Consider the following 27,099-nt stretch of genomic DNA (forward strand, 5'->3'; position numbering starts at 1 on the left):
GAGGATTCGATCGAGAAATTTATAAAGCACAGCATCTCCCGCTACCATACGGAGCATGTTTTTTAATTCGCGTCTCGGCACACGGTACATGGAATTTAATCGAGCTCGTGCTATGCCTACCTCATACTCAAACTCACTACACCTACGCCACACATTTTCAGCTAAATACCAGCACATCCTGCGCCAATACCAGGCTCTTTAAAGCCTTGAAAATTCTATAATGCTGTACCACAACTTTGCTTCAGACGTATGAAGAATTATATGGGGTATGGAGTTTTTGTTGGATATTCATACGGATTCATTTCGGTCTTTTATTCATCAACGTGGAAATAATTTGGGTGATGAATATAATAGATGGAAGGGAACTAAAGGGGGTTCTGCAGAAATTTTTGGTAAAAAAAAGCTTTGGTGCTTTAAAATTTTTTTTTTAATATTTGTATGAATTTTAGAGTATTTTTAATCGAAACTTTTTTACCAGAAAATTGTGTAATTATTCATAGAACTCGAAAAATAACAAACATCTCACAAATTTTAAGATTTTTAAGCATAAAAAATTTTTTCTTCAATTTGTACTTTATAGAATTTGAAATAATTTTTTTTTCTACTAAAATTGCTGATAGAATATATTATTTTATAAAATTATATTCAAATATGATTTATGCATATATGAATATTCGTATTCTATTCAAAACTTATCCCACTTTGATGGGGAATCATAGCTTCTATTCTAGTTATATTATGCATAGCGTTATTATAATAACAATCTCAAAGCCAGCAGCGTCTGTCGTCAGCCAGCCCAAGTTTCATTATACTTCATTATTATTTTTCCTCCACAATAGAGTCGAGTTTGCAGCGAACTTAATACATATAATATGTATGAATAGTCAAACAAAAAAAAAAAAAAGAAAAAAAAACTACGCACTTGTTAATTTAACAGCCAACGGACTCCAGGAACAGGAATTCAAATCAACTTGATCTCCCATCCTGTTCCAGTGTTCTACTATTTGCGATAACTAGTGACCCGAGACTCGGATCAATTTAAAAAGTTGCTTGTCGCTCCACAAAGCTCACTGTTTTTTTTCTTTTTGATCACCCGTTTTTTATTTACCTATCGCTGCTCGTAGATGATGATGGATCAGTGCATTGTCATGTTGCACAACAGAGGTAGAGTAAGAACGAAGGGCTACTTTTGAAGGAATGAATATAGGAACGTTGCGTAACAATATACGGAACAATACGCGTATTTATATTATATTACTCCGATTATACTGTTAATTGTATTGGTGCAAAATTTGCGGGGATTATGTCATGAATTACGAATCGAGGTTGCGGAATTAATAAGGATTTCCTTGGTAGGTACTAGGGGGACGAAACCCAGAAATATCACGGCCGTAACCCCGTTAGTAATTATAATTATACGTAACACCTTTACAAACGATCTGGCGCTTACGTTTAGATCTGCATTAGGTTAAATATAACTTTAAAATTATAATTAGCCATAAAACCATGTCTATTTAAGGACTATGACGCGCTTTCGTTTGAATAGACAGTTATGGATCATTGAGTGAAAATAGAATGATTAATTGACTCACCTTGATCGGGGGAGGAACATTGACCCATCGATGAACACTGATCCAGACAGCAAGATGTACCAGCTAGTCGCCAGCTCGCCAGTGCTGAAAATTTTATTTATTTTTTATTACTTTTAATCTTCACGCCAGAATAACTGTTTAAAATTTCATAAAAATAAATGGAAGCTTCTTTTCCGACCGAGACTTCCATCTAGTAGCAAATAAATGAACTATCAAAGTTAACAAGCATTTCAACCGTCGGTAATTGGTATTCTGCTTATTCAAAGTCGGTAGAACAGAATCATAGTTCAAAATTATCCGTTAGATGGCGCTAGGAGCCTGTTTCACGCTAATGAAAGTTAGAGATAAAGTAGAATTTTATAACTCCGACTGAGAGCTTTTTTTATTTAAAAAAAAATTAATCATTGATAAATTTAAGTGCTTTTTATTTGATAGAGGATGAAACGTTCAGTTTTGTTAAGAAACTAAATGTATTAATAAATATGACCTAAAAAGATCGTTTCAAGATTAGGTCACTTTTCTGAAATCATCCAATAACAGAAATGACTAATAAAAATAATATCTTAATAGTGTATAATAATATAGAAATGGAAATAAAAGATAATACTTACTAATAGAGAACATGATTGGCGTAATGTCTTTCATATCGGACTATTTTACAAAGTCCTCTGAGAATAGAATCTCTGCACGGCCTCAAAGCTTCCAGCCCGAGAAGACCATAGTAAATAATCTGAAGATCCTGAAAGAACAATTAGAGCCAGTGGTTAGCCAACAGAAACAAATGTCAAAAAGCTTGTCATCTATACAGTATACATATTCGCTTATTTATACCTTTCGTTAGTATATATTTAACAGTTGGCATTAAACACGAGTGTCAAGAGACATGCGACCTCGCGTGGTGCATTCTATATATATATATTTTTGCATCGAAATACAGTAAGTATAACTATGTAGATGTAATACCGATCGAAAGGCTATATCGACTTGTTCCTTTATATTAACAACCGCGTACTTCGCATATATATATTACTAAACATACTTTTATTTGCATATTTTTCCTTTGCCGGGTAGATAAATCTTCCATCTTCTATTTCTATTTCCATTGAACTAATATTGAGAAACTAAAATTGTGTTTATATGTCCACACTAGGGTGGTTCATTTCCGCAAAATTTTTTTTTTTTGCTGCTCATGCAAAATATTAATCTACATATAGAAAAAAAAATTCTCACCATGTTTGAGCTCTTAATATTAATTTTAAGTACTTACAATTTAAATTTAAAGTTTTACTTAAAGTTTTTTGTTTTTGTATTCATTATGAGTAAAAAATCATACTAATTTTGAAAAATTTCTTAATGTAGGAAAATATAATGGTAATAATTAGAAAAAATGAATCTAAATAACATTATGAGTTAGTATTTATCAATTTCTTACATTTTCCGGTATAAAAATGGCTGTAAATTTATTAAACATTGGTTGGATAACTTTTTTTTATGAGTCAGTCCTTTTTTTCTTCCTACTTTTGGCGGTTTGCTCGAAAAATTTAAAGAAAATATATTTTTTTCAAAAACTGTACTTTGACGACTCCTACTGGTGAACTAGTGCGAGTTACACGAAAAAGCTCTAAGGCTAGTTTGAAGAGCGTGGGATTCTCGACAAGATCCATCGAACCGATTTGCAATATTGTAAAAACCGGGTAAGCATTAGAAATTTGGAAAAAAAAAGATTTTTTTACATGCATTTTGAATGGTGAAACTTTAGATTTAAATTGTAAGTACTTAAAATTAATATTAAAAGCTCAAACTTGGTGAGAATTTTTTTTTCTATATGTAGATTAATATTTTGCATGAGCAAGTAAAAAAAAAAAAATTTTGCGGAAATGAACCACCCTAGTCCACACATTATACTTTTTACAGAGCACTAAATCGCGTGCAAGATAAATTGAAATCTGCAACCCAGTCTGCAGTTTTAAATTACAATATTTATTTTATCACCAGCACAGGTTATTTAGATTTTTGCACAACTAATGCACGGAATTTGTCCGGCTGGCAACCAACCGGGTAACATCTTTCAGATTAATGATCAAATATCATCCGATCGCCATGCTCACTCATTATCATCGTATAATTTCGCTATAAAATGTAATTACGTTTTACAATCTTGTTTAAAGTCTTGCGCTAAAATCAAAAGTTATCCTTTTTTTGATATCAACTTTTTATACAGATTTAACTCTCTACTTGCCACTCGATAGGAATTATAACAAACTTGCATATCAGGTACGCTCTTATCGAGGTAATAAAACTCGTACGCAAATACAAAGGAGTCAATAGCCCGTGCAATGCAGAACATATTTTATTGTGATTATTATTCAAACGCTCTTTATTAGCAGCATTAAAATTAACAATACTTGTAATTGTATCCTCATTATACTTATTATAAAAAGTACTCACACGAAAAAACAAGTCACGGAAAACACACTGGCGCCCAACAGTCTGCTTCTTTCCTCTCGTATTATGGTTATAACTAACTTATTTTGATTCTTTTTGGATGGGTAAAATAAAACTTTGCGAATAAAAGTGACATGTCTTCGCTAATATTTTGTTATTCATTTTTTGGGTTAATTTACCGAATACAATGTTATATCTTTTCTTTTCTGTCCAAAGATATTAAGTATTGTGTATGTGTATGTATGGATGAATAGGTGTGTTTTTTGAACGGGAGGAACAGGCATACCCGCAAAATGTGGAACAAAACGAGTACCCGGCGACCTTGAAGTTTGAGATTGTATCTCATTAAGTGTGAACGTTAACGTTTTATTCCACAAGCCTGTACCGAGTTTATTTCAGTTGATGCAGCAGCTAAATTGAATTGAAAGGTTGATCCTTGAATGAAGATTATTTATAATAAAAAAGGCAGCTTCAGCCTATTTTGAATTACACAATAATCGTCACTATTTTCGACGAATTCACGCGGCATGGGTTCTTCCATTTAATTTTTGTATCTTTCCTTTTATATAATATCAAGTAGAGTCTAAATAAGATGAAGAGAGAAAGAGAGTTGAGGCGTTTTGACTCTCAGAAAATAAGTGGATAAATATAAATATATAAAAGGCACACGAGTACATCGGGTATTTGTACCGTTACCTATATATATTTTCATCTTGCTTCTCTTAGTCTTCACTCGCATAACACGCATTCCGTAAAGGCTCAAGCAGGTTTATATTCACGGCACTAAGAATCTTTATTACTCGACAATTCAACGTCAGGTGCGTATTTCTGATGTACAACCTCCTTTTCATTGATAATATTTGCGATATTTGCCCTCATCCAATTCAACTTTCTGCCGAAGGTAAATAGGAAGGAGGAAATTTAAATATTCTTTGTTATTCACCTTTTGTTTAGAACACACATGACTTCATATCAACAATTTGCAATAATATTTGAATAACTGAAATTATTTAGAGTTGAAACATTACGAAATTATGAAATATATTTTCTTTTGTTAAAAAAAAAATAGACGCTTCAGTTATAGCTGTAATTATTTTGAATACTTTCTATCAAGTCTGATAATACTTGCGCAATTTATGATTCAACATGTTTGACTTTAATGAGCAGGCCTACGTAAATTGTAAATTCTATAAAATTGAAGAGATATTGTAGATGTTTTTAATAAAATATCCTATTCAACTGTAAGCCCAAAATTATCGTCGATTTCAGCTATTTAATTTTGCGGGGTACGCATTAAAATTATATTTTATGATCGACGCAATGTAAAGTGCATAGCGATTAATAATTGATGTAATAATTTACGGCATTGATGATAAAATAATTTCAATGTTAAATGAATGAATAAATACATTACTAAAGACTATCCTTTTGAAGATTAACTATTTTTTGTGATTTATTTAACATCGAGGGGTGATATTTTTTTATCGATTTAAACTTCATAGAATATTCACAGTTGTTTTGTTATTTTCGATTTCCATGTTCATACCTTTAAATGTCACGACAAAAAGCCGGATTTTAAATAAAAGTTTCGAGAAAATAACGTTTAAAGGTTCTACAGGACTTTCTTTTGAAAAGAAAATCAATTCCGTTAGGAAAAAATTCTGTAATGAGGTAGAATCTGTTGTCGTGGTAAATCTATAAATTATTTGGAATATCTCCGCTCAGCGAGAATAATTGATGTGTCTAAGATACACAGTTACGTGTTACAGCATTTTGTCGTAACGATTCTAATTATTTTCTAAAAGATCAAAGGACGGATCTTCAATTTAAAATCAAGAAAAATATAAATTGAATTTTTCAGATCCATAATTTAGATTTTTCGATTTAAATGACAAGAAAGTGATTGATAAATTAATTATTTTTATCATTCAAATTAATCTATTTAAAAGGAATTTTTTATTTACTTTTATCAGAACGCAATTTCAAAATAAAAATTCATTTAAAATTCTTGACACAGTCTGTATTGATAAATAAAGCGTATGATTTATTGTACAAAACATTATTCACGGGAATCGAGCATATGGAATTTAAATAAAAGAACTAAAAAACCCGAAATACCATGAAGAGAATACTATATAGTGAATTTGAGGGTTTTGGCAACCGATATCGGCTTTCATGATTGGCTTCAACGATACCCGATATATATCTATACATATAATAGCTATCCCAGCTCCGTGGCAATTGTTAATTAGTCCGGGGGTTCTGAGTGCAGAATATCGACCTCAATATTTATTAGTCCCCTTGCAGGACAATACCAGTCAAACGGACTTGAGAAAAATACTGAACAAGGGCCAGAGCTCATAACTTTTCCAATATATATTATAATATAAAATATATAAAATAAATTTGTCAATAACTTACTTGCAGTGTCCTTCTGTCTGGATCCCGACAGAGCGCTCGGACAAAATGTGGGTCCAAATAGTCCGTCATACTCTTTCACACACTCACAATGTCACTCTCCAACTTTACAGTCAAAGATAAACTCAGATGATAAGAAGATTTCAAACTGGAACCCGGTTCCTTTCATTATTACGCGGCTGTCGTCTTCGTACGATCACCAATTACTTCAAATTCGGCGAGTAATTAATATCCGAATTCCGTCGCGAACTTTTAGCATCAATTTGATTTCTCATTTCTCAATAAGGAGATTTAACAACGAAAGCAAAATAAAGAAAACAGTACAATGGGAAGAGGAAGAGGTGAGCCCCGGCTCATGCACCCGGGTCACGACACTTTCACTCAGACGATTGCCGTTTCAACACTACATACGATCCAGGTCACTCGTGACGACTTTCTGTGACTTTAAGTTCTTCTGGACTGATACAGATTCTTATACTGATTCGCATCAGGTCGGGTCTTCTTTTAAAATTTTCTTTCCGGAAATTCAATTTTGTTCCAGGAAATTCGATCAGTTGTTGTGCTCTAGACTATTGAAAATCAAGATCTGGTGACGACACTCCAGCAATTGATCACCTTTCCTCTCTCCACGGAGACCTGTAACACCAACACAAAGCTTATATGTAGATACACGTTTAGTAAAAGTTAGACGTCGATGAGTCATGCACGATTCTTATTTGTTCTTTTTGCGGGCACTCTTACTCATCCACGCATTGGCAATGTTAATTCTCAAACTTATTGTTAGTATTTTATTTACAACCCTCTAATTTAAATTTCTGCGTCAAAATATATTTTTAAAAGCGGAAACATTAGTTAATTTTTTATTTAAAAACCATTTTAACCATTTACATTAAAATTAGCAGCAAATAAAAAATTTTTAATAGCCGCCATTTGTAAACTAGTCAACCGATTTTGATCTTCTTCAATTTTGTCCAAAGTAATAATCCCAGAAGCAGCTGTACCAAGTTTCATAAAGACCTCTTCAAAATTACAACCATTATTTTGAACAAATGATATTCTGAAAAGCTTCTTGACAATTGAAGAAATTGCAAAATTTTTTAAGAACTTGGAAAGTCACAGCAAGAGGACAAACACAATAGTGAGATTTCTAAATAATTCAACTGAAAATTACCACAAAATGGTCTGCAATTAACATAAAAGCGGCATTTAACAGTGAAATCACAATTTTTATAAAGAATAACTTTTCTTATAACTTGTTTGTAAATAAAACACAAACGAGGCTGCTGTTAAGTATCGACCAAACGGAAGGTTAACGGTCTTTTTATCTGCAGCTTCCTTCTTATTCTGCGCTCTCATTCGTACCGGTCATACGCCCGAATGATAATCACCAAAGGTAGCCGTCTACACAAACTACCGCACCAAAAATAATTATAATCAAGTGGTTTTGATGCCAGAGCTTTTAAATCTTACTTGAAGAAGAGAACACTGATAGGATAAGTAGACTCTAGACAGTGAACTTGCAGACTATTCTAGAATAGACTAGCAAGGGGCGGTAGCTGATAGTTTATAGTTGATAGTAAATGTGGTGAGACCACCGCGAATGAAGAGTACAAGAATGGATAAATATATCTGTGTAAGTAAATGAAAATAGGATAAAATAAAATATGTATAATATATACTATCATACGTGGTTCATCATCCGACCTTGGATGAACTGCGTGACGTCGCCACTTGAATCTACCTTGAGAGGTACGCGCCGAGGTCATACGTACACCTCGGGTATACGCGATGACTACTTTCAAGTTGGGTATTACATTATATAGACAAAGACCAAGACAACTACACTTACTTCTTACCGGTTGGCTACCTACTGCACTATCTGAGTTCGCATACACGCTTTATTATACGTGTATTAGCTTCTTGGAGAAGAAAGATGCTGAAGAGTCAGCAACTCGGGCTACCAATACCCAATGTAATGCGAAAACGGAATCTACCGCGTGAATTATAGTAGGATTATTGCTCCCTGCGTTTTATTCACCTCATGTATTCTTGGGTTAAATATTACGGGTCGCTTCTGAACTGCTTCATTGAAGCAATAACCGGCGTCTGATAAATTCCTCTACGGACAGTAGGTTATTTTTATTTTGAGTACAGGTAATTGAAATAAATTTCGAGTCGGTTTTATGCCGTTCTGGGGCGAGCAATTGATAGTTGATTAATTGAGCGAGAGACGGTTTCCTAAACTGGTATCTTGGTATTTTTGTTGCGATTAATTAATGGGTAACTGTAAGAACCGCGTTTCGATTTTGGGGCATTAAATGTTATGTGTCGAAAGTCACTAATTAAATCGAAAAGGTTGCTTTGATATTTGGGAATATGGGTCAGTTATGAAACTAGTTTTGGAAGGTTGAGCGGCAAATATTCTGACCCGATCAGCGACAAACTTTTTGAATGATAAAAATTTTTTGAGGGCAAGTTGGAAATTTATTGTAAAACTTATTTTAATCTTTTTCAATGATTGCTTTTGTAATTATTCTGAAGAAATTTATAAATTTTCGATCTACTTGAAGTTATTAAATATGATTTTGATATTTAATTAAATATTGATAAGAACAACGATATTGAATCTCGATATTAATATTTAGAGTAGAAATATTTCTAATAAACTTCAGAAAGCAGACAATAAATTTCAAACGGAATAAAGCATCATCAGAGTTAAGGTATTTCGGTCAATTTCCGCAACGTGATGAATGTTTTAAAAAATAGTTTCCACTAGCAAGTAGCTTCGCTGAAAATCAATGAAATTCATCGACAGACCAGAGTTTCAGAAGCAGAAAGCGCTAGTATAAATAATTTATCAACTGATATGAATTAAAGTAAAAATTAATCAAGCGAAAGGAAATCAATGTAGTGACACGAGGTTAATATCCGACAAACTTGAGAATTATCGATTAACGTTAACCCATAAACGTGTCATATGAATTGTGACTGAGATAGGTCAACGACCTGGCTGTGTAATAGCAGCTCTTTACTCTCTTGACTAAAAATTGCAGATTCATATCTCGGTGGAATTCGTCCCGCTAAAAGTCAACATCCCTACTGTGATATGATCGTTAGGTAGTTCGTAGATCATAGTTCGTGTTAGTGATATGACAAGCATGATATTTTTCGCAGCATCACCACAGATCATGACGAGAAAATTTATAGCCTGGCCGTTAAAGCTTTTACGCAGCTTTTTTCAACCCTCACTTTTTGCTTTTCATCCAATAACTCTTCGGTACTTGGCAACACGTCCCAAATCCCGACTCTCGATTCCATCAACCCTTTTTTCTACGCTACCATCCACCATTACATTGTGGCTTTTTCGGGGTTCCGCTGACGCACGGAAATTGCGTTGGATTTTTAGATCGTCCTCGCTTTACGTTGCGGCTTAAGCTTTACAGCTAACAATTTTATTTAAATTGCAAACGTTTAAAGATAGAGCAAACTACGTGTCCAGTTAGCGACTGTATAACGCTAAGCTGCACGTGCATCGCTATATTTAGACACCAACTTCTATTTAACTTATTTGTGTACAGCAACTGTATGTTTGGAAGATTTAAAAACGTGTCTTTGAGGACTAAGATAAATAATCACCGAAATTGGGAACGATTCGTTTTTGCGATTACTTATTCAGGCCATTCGGCATACGTTAGCTAAATAATCTCTCAATTTTCGCTGAACGACAAACTCGAAACAATAAATGTTTTTCGGAACAATTTAAAAAATTTCTTTCCATTCATTTATTTTTTTTTTTTTTATAAGAAAAAAAATATAAAGACGGTAATCTCTTGATTTGAGTTAGATCAATAATCATAAAAAATTTTAATCTTTTTTTTTTGTCAACCATTTAATTTGAGAACCGTCGCTCGGGAGTTTACAATGGACATAAACTTGCTCAGAAATATTTTCAATCTAAAAGCAATTTCAAATTATTATCGACAGTACAGATTTACCTCGAAATCCAGTAACTAAGATACGATACAACGAGTTTAATGCAGACTGAAAGTCGATGCTCGACTCTCCGGAGAAAATAACTCTCCAGAGGGAGAAATACAACCAACTCATTTGACAAAAACTGCACTAGCTTCAATGATGGTAATTCTTGTAGAAAAACCGTGATAAAAAAATTTAAAGTTACTTCTGAATTTAAATATGTATTTTATTCATATTTTATAATAATCATAGCCATAACATACTCAGAAGTCAAAAGTTCACTGAATTGTTAAATTAGCTGAATAAATATTGAAATTTGCAACATTTCACTTTCAGTCAAACTTGCGGAACAAATAAAAAATTCTAAAGAATCCAGCGTTTGAATACCTAACTAGCCAACTTCAAAAGAATTATTCAAAAAGTGTTTTAACGATCAGCACTAGTTTATGCAATATTCTGCAAAAAAACATTTTGTTGAATTTGTACTTCAGGATTATTAAGATCCAGTTAAAAGTTGCATCCACGCCTATTTACTCAACTTCTTTTTGTAGAGAATTAGAGAAGCTGCTGAGTTTGCGTCTCGTTCATAAACTATCTTCATAAGAAGCGTAAGCCATAATGTAAGAATTCTGTTAAAGCAATTCGCGAATACTTTATTGCTTTCCATCAAAATATCTCCATAAAGAAAATTGCAGCATGTAAACGCCAGTTTTTGCATCTATTCCACGAGTCATCGCGGAAAATAACATAAAAGTTAGTAAGTTGACGTAAAAAGAGCGAGCAAATGGGAATGTCAGATTAATAAAAGAAATTTCTAAAATTAGCATGATTCAAAAACCTAGTTTAAAGTTTGCGATTGATAACGTACTTGACGTCTTTACCCGGAGGGGCATAGATTCAAGTCACCGGCTAAAATACACTCTGTATGTAGGGCATTGTACCCACCTCTTATGTACACCTCTTGTAATATGTAGAGCTAATCTTTTCATCACAATAACTCGGAGCTGGCTATCGAAAAAGTTGTCAAGAGTATATAATAAACCCTCGAATACGTACGTCCAAATTTATTAATAACTCGCCTGCGCATTTCACCTAGACATAATAAACCGAATATCTGCGACTGCTCACGAACTTTTTTATAAAATATTGATACAGATATAGACAGCTGAATTTTGACGAATTGCATAAAACATTGCAAAGAAAACAGTGCAAGTAAAACAAAACAATTTGGTAATGATTAATGAGCTAAGAACGATCGATATAATGATCCAAGAATAGTTCTGCGATTCCACAGTCTATTTGCACTAGAAATATACCATTCGTAATGAACGTTAGTTTATTTAACTGTTGGTCGGACTTGCGCGGCCTGGATATCCATCAACCCAACTACTAACTACCATAATTCAACTACGTATATATATTTATACGTTTCAATGTATATCTTTGGTTTGAACAGAACTTAGCGAGCGCAGTATAGACAAAGTACTTGCAAGAGTCAAGTATTTCAAAGGGCGTACTCGAAAAAAGTACACGGCGATTATTATCGCTGGCAGTAAAATCAAGGAGCTTTGTTTGCTGGGAATGAAAGGTAAACAAAAAAAAAGTTTTTCACGTTTATTATATTCCTGAAAAATGCTTCTTCCTTTCTAGAGCGTCACGGAACAGTAGAAAATGAAAAAATAGTGATAAGTCGTGTTTTATTACCATATCAAGAGATTTGGTTGAAAAACCGGATAGATGACGGTAGATACAGTGTAATTGGGATATTATCCAAAAAAAAAAAATTCTGACATGGTCATATGTGCCCATATATAATTTTTCGACCGAAAGTAGTATTAAAAATCTTCAACAGATGGCGCATGATCGCTAAATCTTCTCCTTACCAGAGATACATTTTAAAATTTATAAAAAAAATAAATATTTTTTTTTACTGATTAAGTATGGCCATATTAGAAATTTTTTTACTGACGGTATCAAAAGTAAAATAACGACACTAAATAGTCACATTCAAAAGCTAAAAAAAGCGTTTAAAGAGTATCATGGATCAATGGTATCCGAAACATGTATATATAAAGATAAAATATGACATTTGACACTATGGTTTACCCTGTCGTGAAGGCTGAGTATCAAAGAGATAAGAAAGGTCGATCGAGGCATCTACTACACTATGTTATTTCCTCATCTTATTCACACCGTCTTGTAATGGTGATAATAACAATAACTTTGAATCTATTTATACTCCATCAAAATATATAACTGTTTGGCGAATAATAGAGTAGTTATATTTCTTCGCTAGAATCGCGCCTATGACCCGGTTTTAATTTCGCATTACGCAAAAACGACATTGTTCTTGGATCTACAATAATAATAGGAGTTTTAGTTTTGACTGGACCATTGTTTTAGCCGTGATGAAGGATTCAGTGACGACACGAGGCATGTCGGTGATGCCTAACGAGCCGAGACTTAATATCTGACTACTACTTCTGCCACTTCTTCTACATAGTAGCTATTATGATTGTGGTTATGTGACTTGCGATTATATGTGTAATTATTTTCAATGACACTTTGCAATGGCCTGAATCTGCTAAAAAAATTCATCGATGATTAATCTTCAAGCGATATGCAAACATGATTTGATGAATCACGTTGAGAGATAAGTTTTCAATTATCTGCTCTCTGTTCTGCAACGGATGACGGTGTGAAATGATGTTAGTTTTATTTTAATGACGTGAAACTTTGTAGCTTTAGTTAAATTTAACTTTACGGTTGGATATGTAAATTGTAGAAGGGACAACATGTGGAATTATTAAATTAATTTTTTATTTTAAATGACCTACTGAAACAAACTGAATATTTATAGTAATATGCATAGATAAATATGTAATTAGCATTGCAAATAAATGAGAGTATAAAATATGATCTTAAACAGTTTAAGACGTTAAACAAAGAGCACACACGTATAAAATTACGTACTCAGGAAATGGAAACCCGTTTCTTCCGTGGAGGAGATTCGGTTTACGGTATCCAGCTTTAAGCAATTCACGGCACCGTGATCGCGACTCGGCACGTTGACCACGAAAACTACAACTAAACCATCTTCATCCCTATTACAAAATTCTTCGTACATAAGAACAAAATACTACTTCCACATTCACATTTATTTTAATATTATTCTTTCGCTTTTATCTTTACATCAATAGAAATTAAGGAATTAAATCAAACATTCATTCAGAGACTGAAATTTAATGCCTGTGCAATGATAATGAGTATCCCTTTAAAAGTTGCACACTCAGTGTAATAGAATTCGACTAGATCAAGTAAACTGAATAGAAGAATCGCAAAGTACTCGAGACCTGATCACATATAATTAAGCTGAAAAATAATACGATCGGATGAAGATTAAGGGTTTAGAACAATGTAAAATACGAGATTGTCACGTGGATTTAAATTGAACGTTTTATATTCTGAAGCGTACAAAATGAACGGGAAATGGATTCGGTTGAGAGAACCCAAGTCTGGTAAGATCTACAGCTGGTCTATATGCCATTTAACAGTGGTTTTACCGCACCACCAATTACTTGTTTAGTTTCGCATGCCGGTATCACGCGATTCCTTGTTTTGCCCAGAAGAAATCATTAATGATTAGATTACATTACAGTCATCTGCATATGTGTGTGTATTTCTTGGTATAATCAAGTGTACTAGAAAATAAAAGTGATATTTAGACCGGTGATAAAATTACACGACACTTTCTCCATTTCTTAAGACTGAGTTCAATTTAAACCTCAATTAGAGCAAAAACTTATGATTATTACGAATATAACGAATTTTTAGAAAAAATTTGCTCTAAAGTTTGATGTTTAAAAAACAATTATGTGCTCAATCATTTGGCTGTCGATGAAATCCCACGATTTATAAATGGATTTTATCGCGGGTGGACAGAATTAAATAGTCTGCAGTAACTAAAAACCGTGGAAATGGCTGATGAATGGGAAAAGTTTGCGCTGTTTAGTTAATATATTGCGCCTACACACTTGTGTAAAATGGTGTATGCACGTTACATCCTCATTAACTAAACCTACCGATTGTCCCTGTTGTTGCTGTCCCTCTTCTCAGCGATAATTTATCTACGCGGCAGCTTTTTTTATCTTCGTAACACTCTATTAATTCGACTTTACGAACAGAGTGGGATGTACGAATCTGCATTCTGCATACCTTCTTTCCATCCATAGAAAAAGTCCATTTATTCAGAGTATTTGCTTTTAATCCCACCAAGTGAAATTAAAAAAGTTTTTCCACCCAAAGTAATAACAATAATAATGACATAAATCCCCAAGGATTTTTTTGTAAATTGAATTCATCGTAATGAAATTTATGATATGTAATTTAAAATTTAATTTCCGATCACGTGTTGGAGATATTTATCTAGTGAATATCGCGAAGATAAAGGAACAAAAATAAGGTCGCTCATGCTCATAGAAATTTATAGATATATCATAACGTCTAACGTCTGAAGAATTTTTAGTAACTGGGTTGTGTCACCCCAGAGAACAGTAGTCTGAGAAATTTCCCGGTGAATCTTTTTCAATTTATGTGCCACGAGATTGACAGCCGTTTAATTTTGTTCAAGCATATACCGGCGCCTTTTTGTGGAAAAAAAAGATCGAGCCAAGTAGGCTGACTCGACAAAAATTATCTGAAACACCTGTCAAGGCGTTATTCATCGGGTACATATTCTATCCAAGCTTACAACCAATACTACTTCAAGCTGATGTGTGATCTAGCGATGATAAAAAATGAAATGAAATAATGTGAATTGGCACAGCCTGTGCCAACAAACATAACAAGTGTATCTGGCTCAAAATCTCACGAAAGTTTTCTCAAAAGAACTATGAACGTATTGAATTAGTCTCATTTCTATTATAGACATCGTATCGCTGTCTATTATTAAGTGTGTACATATCCCCACAAACTTTCTTATCCGTGCGATATTTATCCATCATTATCTTGGCAACTTGACACACTGAAAGTCGGGCGTGATAATGATAATAGCGGATCGAAAGCGCTGGAAGAGCTGATTGATAATCTTTCTCCACTTTGACAATACCTCCATTCAAAATTAATCACCAATTTCATTAATTAGTTCTATATTGTTGTGCCGTTTAGCAGATTAGCCCTCCGGCGGTTCAATCAACAAATTAATTTTTCCATATTTCCCAGCTTCATACTCAGCTTGAATCAATACTCAAATAATGCAAAACTAAGCGCCGAATTTTTTGCTATGCCGTTTCGAAATCAAACAATGCGAAATGCGAAATACAAGCCGTAATAAATGCAAGGGCTTTAAAAGTCGGCAAACAAAAGTATCGGCGCACCAATTCTGCTTTAAATTTTTTGTTTGAACCAAAATAATAAAATAAAAACACCAATTTCAGTTTTCAGCACATATAAATATCATTCAGATGCGTGAGATAGTTCTCACTGTAAATTATTGTTACGATGAGCGTTTTGTCGGTCGTGTATTGCACACGCATTCCAGTTAAGTAAAATACAAGTGATTACAGTACATAGCACACATATATGTATATATTTCGTTACACATTACGATATGTGATATGCGTATGTACAAATTGGCGTGCCTTCAACATATCGTCCAAATACTGAAACACTGACAACAGACTCTTGATGCGTGTTAATATATTATTACATTATAGTATATTATGCCCGGTATGTTTCGTTACATCAAATAAATTCGCAGCAATACAATGAAACGAAAAAGGCTATTGCTAACAATTCAACACAACAGCCAAGCAAACCGTATGCTCTACTCTGGGAAATAATACTAGAGTAGAACAAAACAGAAACGATGTACAATGTCGTCACCTGCGGTGTACCATAATCAAATGAAACCCTATTTTCATTTCGTTTTCGTTTCGAAGCTCGTGCTATTGCGAAGTGATGCGAAAGAAAAATTGGTCTCCATTTTTCATTTTTTTTTTTTGTTTTTTTTTTTTTCACCGAACGCTAGACTGTGAATAGATGAATTTTAATTGTCTGACGTTGGCGGAAAATCAGAAATAAGTTCACTACACTGGATGCGTTTCGTTGTTGACAGATTCGTCTATAGACAGAAAACTCATGTTACGTTGCCATTGCATAAAGGACTGTCTGATGAGGATGAGTATTTTGTATGTATATGTTTATATATATATAAACTAAAAATCGATAAAACAGTGGATATAATCGAACGGCATGAATAAAGCTTCAAGCGTGCATGTTCTATGTGTTTATACGTCTCGCGTTTCGAACTGGCTTTACTTTACTTGGAGCCACCGTAAGCTCTTTCTACATACTTGGATTCGTTGGTGCACTGCACTATGCACTGATACTGTGTGTATGTGTACATTGTATGTTTGTGCATATGCATAATATTTACTATATGTCTATCACGGACACAGGTAGAAGTAAACTTTGTTGCATTAGCGAACAGTAGACTGTAAAGAACAGACGACTGAGCAAGACACCAGACACGAGACAAGAGACAAGAGACAAGAGGCAAAAAATAAGAGTGGTAACATAAGTATCGAGTAATATGTATAATACTTTCATTCTATTATGCTACTTTTAACGTAGTTTGCGCATATTATGGAGCCGAGTTAAGTTGAGTTGTCTTTACTTTACTTTGGACTTGTTGTATTCAGTCCGCCGTTTATTGAGCAACAAACTGCACTAACTGAAACAGTATGTCGATGTAGATATACTTTTCAATGTGGACTTTGGTGTCAGTGTATATTTATATATGTATAAAAACTTACCTATTATATATAGTAGGTTTTTTTTAGAAATAATTGTTCATTTTTTTAGTTAAAAGTTTGATATTATAAACAAGAGTCAAAAATGGTTCTGTTACATTGAAAAAAAAATTAACTTGAATCAAGAGAAAAATTCTTGAACCAAGAAAATAATTTTGAAGAGTTTCATTGTCTTGCATTAAGACGAAAAATTCTTGAATACAATAAAATTTCTTAGTTAAAGAATTTTGCTACTCAAATCAAGAAGATTTGTTATAATTATAAAATTGTATGATTTTTTAAGAAGTTATTCTGTATAATAAATATTGAATTGATATTTAGATAAAAAATAATTTTTAATTTACTATAATTCTAATTTTTTTAGTATAAAGTTGTAATATACAAAATGAAATACTATTTATATAAATTAATTTGATCCAATAAATTAAAATTGATCCGAAGTAAATTGATCATAAATTTCAATTATTGAATAAAGATTAGATTTTGTAATAATGTTCAAAAGTTTAAAAGAATTTGATTAAAATTGAATCTTTGAGTTACCAACAAAGGTTTTGTTACTAGAATACATAGTATATAGACAAGTATTGCCCGCTACACACATGTTTACTCCATATATAGCGTATGTAGATTATACTATATAGACCTATATATAAGTAAGCGTAGCATGGGACCTCTCTGACATATGGCGTACGGCTTCTGTTCGTACTCGGAAACAACCACGAAATAAAAGCGTTCTTCTTTCCCCGGCTTACGATATTGCCTCCAAGAAGTTGGTTAGCTTGTACTCTACTCTCAATTTTTTAAAACCGCTTGCGTGTGATGCATCCGCCAACGTTTCCTTTACGCTCTTAATTTCGTTCGTTCTTTTATCCTTTATGTATCACTGGCGAATGCTAATATCTAAGCACTCTTGAGGCCCAGTCCAAAGAAAATTTGCAATTGAAAAAAATAAATAAAAAGACGCATACATATTTATAGATCCGAAAGCATTGAACCGTTGTGGATAAGGGTTGCCCCGTTTTTGGGGTGAAAACACCTGTCTGGGGGGCAGTCAGGTGTTTCCACCTGCGCAAGAACTGTTTTTTGGAAGAGAATGATTATGTGAAATTTATTTGATTGCTTTCTCATGAGCGTAAGCACTAATATAAGATTATTAATGACACAATTCATAAAATAATTTCCAAATTAAATTTAACTAAAATATAATTTAATTTCTAATATATGTATAAAATATTTCTGAAAAGGGTTTTGTTTCATTCACCGACAAATTAAATTATTATGCTCTCGAGTTATGGGGACATGACTGGATAATCAACGCTTAAATGTAAAGTGTAATTATAATATTCAATTAACAGTTTATATATTGTAGATTACGTATTAAATACACAAATATACAAACGAAAATAATTAAATTTTCATCCATAGTTTAGTTGGCGATAAACTTTCAACTTATTAATTAATTTATATAATATAAATAAAGGTTCATTCATTAACAACCTGCGCTATTTTGTGATTACAGAGAATTACTAATTGTAATACAAGAATTTTTAATTAATGATTTTTTGATATTTTTAATCATAATATAAATTTTTTAAGGTACTTTGAAATAAATTAAAAAAATAATATCGCTATCTTAGGATCAGTTATTAATTATTTAATCGACAAATGTCACAGACACACTTATAGAACCCACAAACTATTCAAAACTCTTCTAAAGAGTTAACAAAAAAAATTGACTGTTCTTAAAAATATATAAAATCGTAAAAAGGCACAAATTCAGGTCAAGACCTTTCTGATAATACGAAATTAACTAAAAAAATTTATTTTATTAAATAAAATACGCCAGAGATATAATTTTTATGTTCTCTTAATTATATAGATTAAGGTTAATTAAATTAATGAACCAAATATTTATAAGCAAATAAAATGGGAAAATAAACGTGAATTTCAATTAGAATTAAAGTGTTAGTGTCAGTTTGGGTAAATGTTGAGCCGAAATTGAAATAAGTTATTTATACTAAAGCAGTCAGGATAAATTGAGATTGAAGACGGCGAGCAATTTTAAGAGCAAAATTGCAGTGAACTTCGACATTACTATAAACTGTAAATTTAAGAAGGTCGCGACCCTTGGTTTTACTCGCGTGTGCCAACGATCGATCAACCGAAAGTACTACTGGGAACAAGAACAATCATTAAACCCAAAAGAGAATAAGAACCGAATTAAAGCAGCCGAGCAGATAAGGTGTCAAGTAAATAGTCTTAAGTGCAAATGAGAATGAGAATCTGGCTTTAGTTGTTAGCCTTAGACGTTACACCTACAGTCCACATGCAATGTAAGACAGGCTTTGTCTGGGTAGTGTGTCTAGGCGAAATGAATTATCGAATTCAACACTCGTGTTCTCAGTACGATCTACCTGACTGATCCTACGTGATCGTGCATACACAAGTCGCTCGATCGTTTTACTTCCGGTTCCTCATCGCAACACCCGGCAGTCTCCCGATCCAAACCTATTTATATATGTATATGTTGTATGAGTGTGTATAGGTAGTACAGAACACTAGATAGTATCAACTTGACTCTATATAATTGCACTGCAATTATCAGCACGTGCAGTGACGCCAATACCAACTCATCGCAATCGTATGTAATGTAGTATAATAATATAATATATAATAGGATGTTTCTGAAAGGATAATAAAATAAAAAAGTCTTTTAATGTGATCAACGTGTTAACAGCTAAATATAAAAATCGAACCGTTAGAATATCGAGCAATAAACTTTTATTTCCTGATGAAGGTTAATAAAATGTCTGCCTGACCTTACAGACCGGTGGAGGATTTCCTGGTGTAGGAAAAAAATTAATAGTAAGTTTGCTAATTACAACTAATAATTTTTATTTATTTATTGAGTTGAAAGATTTAAACATTTTAATGGTCTTGTAAATAAAAATCAAACTTGAGTTATAAATTGTAATATTTGATTCGAAAAGAAAAAATTAATTGTTAAGTATGAGTAAAGGCTGTTTTTTTATGTTTCTTCCTATTTAATAATATTCTATACTGATAATATACATAACTTGATTTAAGAAAAAAATATTTAACCAAGAAAATCATTTCAAAGATTTTCACCTTCTTGATTCAAGAATTTTGTTAATGATATTTTTAAGCCCTCATGAAAAAAAAAATATAAAAAAAATATATGTCGAAATACATAAAAAATATATTTTAAATATATTAAAAATCTATAAACAATATATAAATATATATATTATGTAAAATATATATTATGTTAATATATTATAAATATATATATTATGTTAAATATATATTAATTATGTATAGTAAATATATTTTGAGTAACTAACTTTTGGCCGATTTTCATATATATTTCAAATATATTTTAGATATATTCAAAATATATTTTTTTTATATTTTTAGCTATGTATATTTTATGTATTTTAAGATATATCTTGTATATCTAAAATATATTTAAAATATATAAAATATATATGAAAATCGGCCAAAAGTTAGTTATTAAAAATATATTTACTATACATATTTTTTATATATTTATATATTTTTTATAGATTTTCAATGTATTTAAAATATATTTTTTATATTTTTCGACATATATTTTTTTTTTCATGGGGAAATACAAAGAAAAATTTTTAATTTTTTAATTTTTAAATCAATATTCAATAACTTGAACGAAAAATTTAAATTTGATTATTAGTGTAACTTTTTCCCTTTTATAAAATTTTATTATTTTTTATTTTGGAATGTTATGTCCTCAGGTACTTTATCATTTAATTTTTCATACTTTGACATATTACGTTCGATATTTGAAAGTAACCTTGACGATAATGATTAACGAAATATTTTCGTAACTCGTAACTTTAAAAAAGCTATCAACCCCAAAACTTTGCGTCGATCAAACAAAAAGTAAAAAAAAAAATATCCCCACTAAAATATTCATTTTCCACGGCATATAGATATAAATTTCGGAGATGAGTTTTCTGTTAATAAAATTTAGAGCGGAGGCTCAAGAGGGCTATGAATCAATCGGTATGTCAATATCAAGACGGGGTGTATAAACCCTAGGAGCATATAGCGGTGATCAGACATATATATAATACAATATCACACCCTATCTGTTATCATAACCGAAGTCGAACCCTGGGGCAGGATAACTGCCGTTTTATTCTTTTTCTCCACAAACTTAAGGATCCGGTTTAAAGTTCACCAACCGTAGTATGCATTTTCCCCTACAATATATGTATAATAATAATAATGATGATGATAACAACATATATGCTACTCTATATCTAGCTATCTACATGAATTTATACGACGACACTAAGCGACATCAGGATGGATGGAAGTCTCACAAAATAATAAAGAAACTAACGCAGAGATCAACCAACCATCAGATCAGCCCTCACTTTGCACACACACCGCTTAATTTTTTATCTCATTTTTATTCTGAAAGTCAACTCTTGCTCTTGCCATGATTTGATGCGGGAATAAGGAAATAGGCGTGAAATTGCCCGAAAATTGACACAAACCCCTTGGATATGCGCATCCCCAATATAGACCCTCCTGTCGTGTTGCCTCTCATTTCTCTCCAACTTTCGGGTCCGCGTCAAAACATAATTGAATGAATGTGCGTCGGGTGTAATTTAGTAGAAGCCAAAACAAAAATTTATAGTCAAAAAAATTTTTACAAAACAAACTAATGAACTTAGACAATAAAATCAAAAAATTGTTAACAAAAAAATAAAAAAATAAAATGTAGGATTTAAAAAGTTAAATTGGAGCCAAATGCCCCTAAGGACCTTCCAAAGTTAAAAAATCAAAATTTCACTGCGGCCCAGTATAAAAACGAAATCGAAAACAAAAATATTATGACTTACAACAAAACAAACCGTTCTGACACACACAATTTCGAAAAGAATGCAGCAGGTATGATGCGTGACACTAGTAAGCCGGAAGAGGTTTTTGACCGGAAGCCTCGGAATCTTCAGTCAAAAATTGTGTTTTTTTTTTTTTCCTTTTTCAAGTTATTTATATTATATTAACGAAATAAAAGATCTAAAGACTCGGATTGAGATTGTTTCACCTGTGGCGTAGAGGTGGCTTCCGCTGAGGGGTCTCCAGCGACCTCGAAAATCTACTTCGAGCATACATGTAGACATGTCATGCTAGTGGATGTATATATAATATGTATACAATATAAAGTCCCGATGTGTTAACACTTTGTCATCGACATCGAGACTTTCATTTTTTAATTCCAGCCTACGCATGTGAATTTACATATTTTTTGTGTTTGACTAACTACGGCTATAAAAATCTGTGTATATTTTAATTGTACGTATTTTTATAAAATACTATCTCAAATTATTGACCACTTTTTTAGATTTATTTATCATTGATATTTATTTACGCTCATACTTGTATTGTGAATCATAGATAAATACTTTTTAGAACTATTGTGGTTTTTACAACTTTTAATAAAAAATTTAGTCAATAAATTTGTTTTTTTGTTAAAAAATCGATTAGAATTTTATTTCGAAAAAAGTTTGTTCAAATTTAAAAACTTGAGTGTCTTTTATGGATTGTATAGTTTTTACATTTAAATCAGTTTGACGCAATAATTTATAAAAAAAAAAAAAAAACAAGCCTAAGCTCAAAGTTTTATCAGTAAAAATTTTGTACAATTAGAATTTTTCAAATATCCAAGATTTTCATGTAAAGATACGAAAATTAACGTGGAAAGAGTCATTAATATTACATTAAGAACGTGAAATTATACATTAAAAAAAATAGAGACAAAAAGAAAATCACCGGCGTAAAGAGGACACAGGAAACTAGAAGAGAAAATAGTGGAGAAACAACAGAAGTCCGTGTAACAAAACGCACTAACTTCCATGTGTCACTCTTATGCATCCAAGACGTCACTGGTTATTATTTTTATTAATAATGGATGATATATGACACACAACATATGCACAGTATCTTCTGTCAAATGAAAATAATTAACTTCTCGCTGACGTACAGCACAAGTTTGACAGAAATAATTCAAAAACAAAGCACCCAAGTAAAGAAGAAACAGGTGCCGTACCAACAAATAAATATTACACTTTTGACAACTGCGCTGAGGGTAAAAAAATGCCTCCAAAAAAAGGAATGAGTGTAAATTAAAAGGCAAACAAAAAGGCGCAGTGAGATAACCGTTCAAATAAAAGGGCGGACTCTCAACTCGGCTCGTTTAGTTTAGTTATATATTATCATAATGATAAGAATTAGTTGAGGTACAAAATAAAAAAAAATCTTAATGACCCCTTGCACCGTACCGTGCATGCAGGCGATTTTAGCTGTAGCAATACTTTCTGAGAACTTTACTACTGACTAACAGCCAAGTATTCACTCAGATAACAAATCGTTCCGATTTTTCCCGTGGTTACACTCCAGTGAATCATCGCTTCTTAACGAATAGTAAATCCTTATGCCCGGTAATGGCTTAATGGCTAGTAAGCGTAATAACAATTATTATTTATTATTATTGAGCAATTAGAGATATTTTAAACCCATAAATAATATATTTGCTAAATCCGGGTAATGGAAAAAAAACTCTTCCGTGACATCAAGATAAGATTGTCGGCACAGCCTTTTTTTGCATATAACAAATAGATAAACGAGATAAATTGATAAATTGACAATCTTTTGATTTTGGAGTAAAAATTACACAATAAAAAATTTTTCGTCATTGTGTAAAGTGTAAAAATTTTTGTGTAGAATATTAAACTTTAGTGTGTAGAATTTCACATTCTTATGTGTTGATTTAACACACTAGAATTTGGAATTAATATTAATTTGTGTAAAAACAGCCAGTAACACAAATATTTGTGTCAAATTTGACGAAAAATTTTTTACTGTGTATCTTTAAATTTTTTGAAATCAATCTTCCGTTGGAAAACTGATAAAAAAATTAACTTGACTAAAGAGCCAAAATCTTGAACCAAGAATACCATTTTGAAGAAAATGATTTTCTTGAGTCAAGAGTATAAATTCTTGAGTTAAAAAATTATTCTTGGTCTAAGAAAATTTTCTTGTTTCAAGAATTTATTCTCTCGACTCAAAAAAATCATTTTGGCTCTTGAGTCAAGTTAACTTTTTTTATCAGTGAAGAAATTTAGTTAAATTTTCACACTAAAGTCTTGGTAACTAGATGATAAATTCCTTGCAATGAACATTCCAGGCTCAGTACCGTGAAAACCGCGAACAGGAATTAGCACACAGATCACCTTGTCAAGTATGACGGATTAACCGTCCTGTGTATAGTCCTACGAGCAGTATTGTCTGCACCCTATATGCATTAGATAAATGAGAGTAGCCCTCAGCTCAGTTGTCTATTGTATCCGTGGCCTCATCCTCACTCTTGCAACATAGTGTACAGTACAGAGTACTTCCTCTCACCTTCTATCCTGTCCCTCAAACAAAACCTCACCAGTAATAGTAACTATAACTATGCATACACTCATTTATCTTCCAGCCGAGAGCCGAGTGTCCCTGCGCTGCCTTCCTGATCAACCGACCATGAAGACTCTTTATTTTTATTTTTACTTGTACTTATTATCGTATATTTACAACTCTACGTACTACAATACTATGCATATATATATATAAGTGTAATACCGTCGCGGTACGTTACTCGAAAACATCCACACCCTAGCGCGACATAGAACAACTAGTGTAATGTACTGTACTGCAGAATAAAAAATACATACATATCCATACAATTTATTCCGCACGCAGTATTAAAAAGTCACAACAGCGTGCACCCCTGTCAGCTTTATATGAAACTCTCCCATCCTTAAAAGCCTTGCATTTAACGACACGAAGTTCCGATTGCGTTCTTCCCGACCTCCTGGCCCAGTTTTGTTACTGAAAAATGTATATATATGTGACTAAACTTACATTATTCATATATAAGTCACACGTGGTTGTTTTGAAGAAAGAAAAGACAATTAAAGGCATGCCTCGTCCTCCGTACTATATAGATCCCGTGATAACAATTATTAACCGTGGGATATGAATTTTTCTAAGTACGTCATCGGCAGTTACTAAAGTGGAAGCAAGTAAAATAAAAGGCCATTCGGCATCCGCCAAGATGGAAGGTAGATTTCATATAATTCATGATTTTAATAACAATATTATAAATAATTAGAACTGATTTAGATGGCATTCAGCTTCTTACATTTTTATTATAATTAATGAAAAGTAAATTCATTATAGGTGAAATTAAAGAAAAGTTCATAAGCTTTAAAATAGGATGCAGAAAAACGATTTATCATTACTTAATGAAAAGTTGTTCTCTAGTAAATGTCACCAAACAAATGATTTTTTACATTTTCGAAAATTTCAAATGGCTGCCATTTCGAAACTATTTGATGGATTTAGCTTATTTTTGAACTCATTCGAGCTAATTGTCTACAGAATAAGTCTACCAAGTTTAATGAAGATTCACTGAGAATTGTATGAGTTATCGCATCCACAAGCCGCGTTGTATTGTGTGCTTGTCTGAAACTGATTTAGATGACATTCAGCTTCTGAAATTTTTGTTGTAATTATTGAAAAGTAAATTGATTATAAATTAAATTAAAGAGAATTTCATAAGCTTTGGAGTAAAATGCAAAAAAACGACCTATCATTTCTCAATGAAAAGTTATTCCCTAATAGTAAAGTCATCAAACACGTGATTTTTACATTTTCGAAAATTTCAAATGGCTGCCATTTCTAAACTATTTGATGGATTTAGCTCATTTTTGAACTCATTCAAGCTAATTGTCGGTAGAATAAGTCTACTAAGTTTCATGAAGATTCATTAGGATTTGTGGGAGTTATCGTGTCCACAAGCCGCGCATTATATTACATAAATATATATGTATATTTATATATAAACTTTCAAACTAATGTCATTTTTAAGCCTTACTCTACTAAATAATTAATATAATAACGAATTTCTATATGAATTTTGACACAAGGGCCAATGCAATAGATAGATTTTATGAAATCTACTTAAAATTTATGTACATTTATATAAAAATAAAAGAAATACTGGTAACACAATTGTACTCTCTAAACATGAATTAGTGAATATTCACTTATTCCAGTGAATTTTCACTAATTCATGTTTAGAGAGTACCCAAATAAATTGAAACACGTGTTCTATAGATATGAAGGCTACAAGTCTAGACCTACCAGTCGTAGTTGGTGTTAAATAAATGAACGGTAGATGTGTTGCTTGGATTGACGTCAATAGATTGTCTGGAGTTTAAAAAGGTCCTGAGCAGAGCAGAATCTTAAGCTGGTATTCAGTCGGCTAGACACTGCTCTAGGATTCTATTCACAAGAAGAATCTTCCCCGGTCATGTAACGGGCGACTCAAGACGGGTTGCAGTCGATTGAACAACTTGTATCTCATCTATCTTTATCTTATTACAGTAAAAATATCTCTGTTACGTCCTTAAATACTTATACTTGACTCGGTGATCAAGTGAAAAGTTAAGTACATTGACATCTGGAGCTACTTGACTTGGAACTTAGTGCATCCATCACTTGGATCGATAATACTCTATTTCAATTATTCATCATCCTGATTTAATAAACTGGATTAACATTAAACTTAAGCCGTTTTAAAACTAGCGGAGTTAGTCATTAGTCATTAATTTTTCTTGTTCGGATACTCCAGATTCTTTAATCTTCATTCTCCGACTCTGGATTCAATTAAAAGCCTTGCATAATCCTCTCTGATAGCTCACTCTTACTTACAAGGAGTATGTCTGAATTAAAGAACG

General features: G+C 32.3%; 1 protein-coding gene across 7 annotated transcripts in view; it reads right to left on the reverse strand.

Annotated features, from left to right (window-relative positions):
- LOC123274990 (rap guanine nucleotide exchange factor 6-like) overlaps nt 1–27,099 on the reverse strand; it is a 115,385-nt gene that overhangs the window by 84,382 nt on the left and 3,904 nt on the right. For all 7 annotated transcript variants that reach the window (XM_044742846.1, XM_044742841.1, XM_044742843.1 and 4 more), the window contains exons 2-4: nt 6,459–7,091; nt 2,204–2,331; nt 1,593–1,676 (exon numbers count right to left, since the gene is read on the reverse strand). In XM_044742846.1, coding sequence (XP_044598781.1) covers nt 1,593–1,676; nt 2,204–2,331; nt 6,459–6,527 — 281 coding nt within the window. In that variant the 5' untranslated portion in view covers nt 6,528–7,091. The remainder of the gene's footprint in view (nt 1–1,592; nt 1,677–2,203; nt 2,332–6,458; nt 7,092–27,099) is intronic.

This window comes from Cotesia glomerata, linkage group LG1, assembly GCF_020080835.1.
Source record: "Cotesia glomerata isolate CgM1 linkage group LG1, MPM_Cglom_v2.3, whole genome shotgun sequence".
NCBI classification, from domain to species: Eukaryota; Metazoa; Arthropoda; class Insecta; order Hymenoptera; family Braconidae; genus Cotesia; species Cotesia glomerata.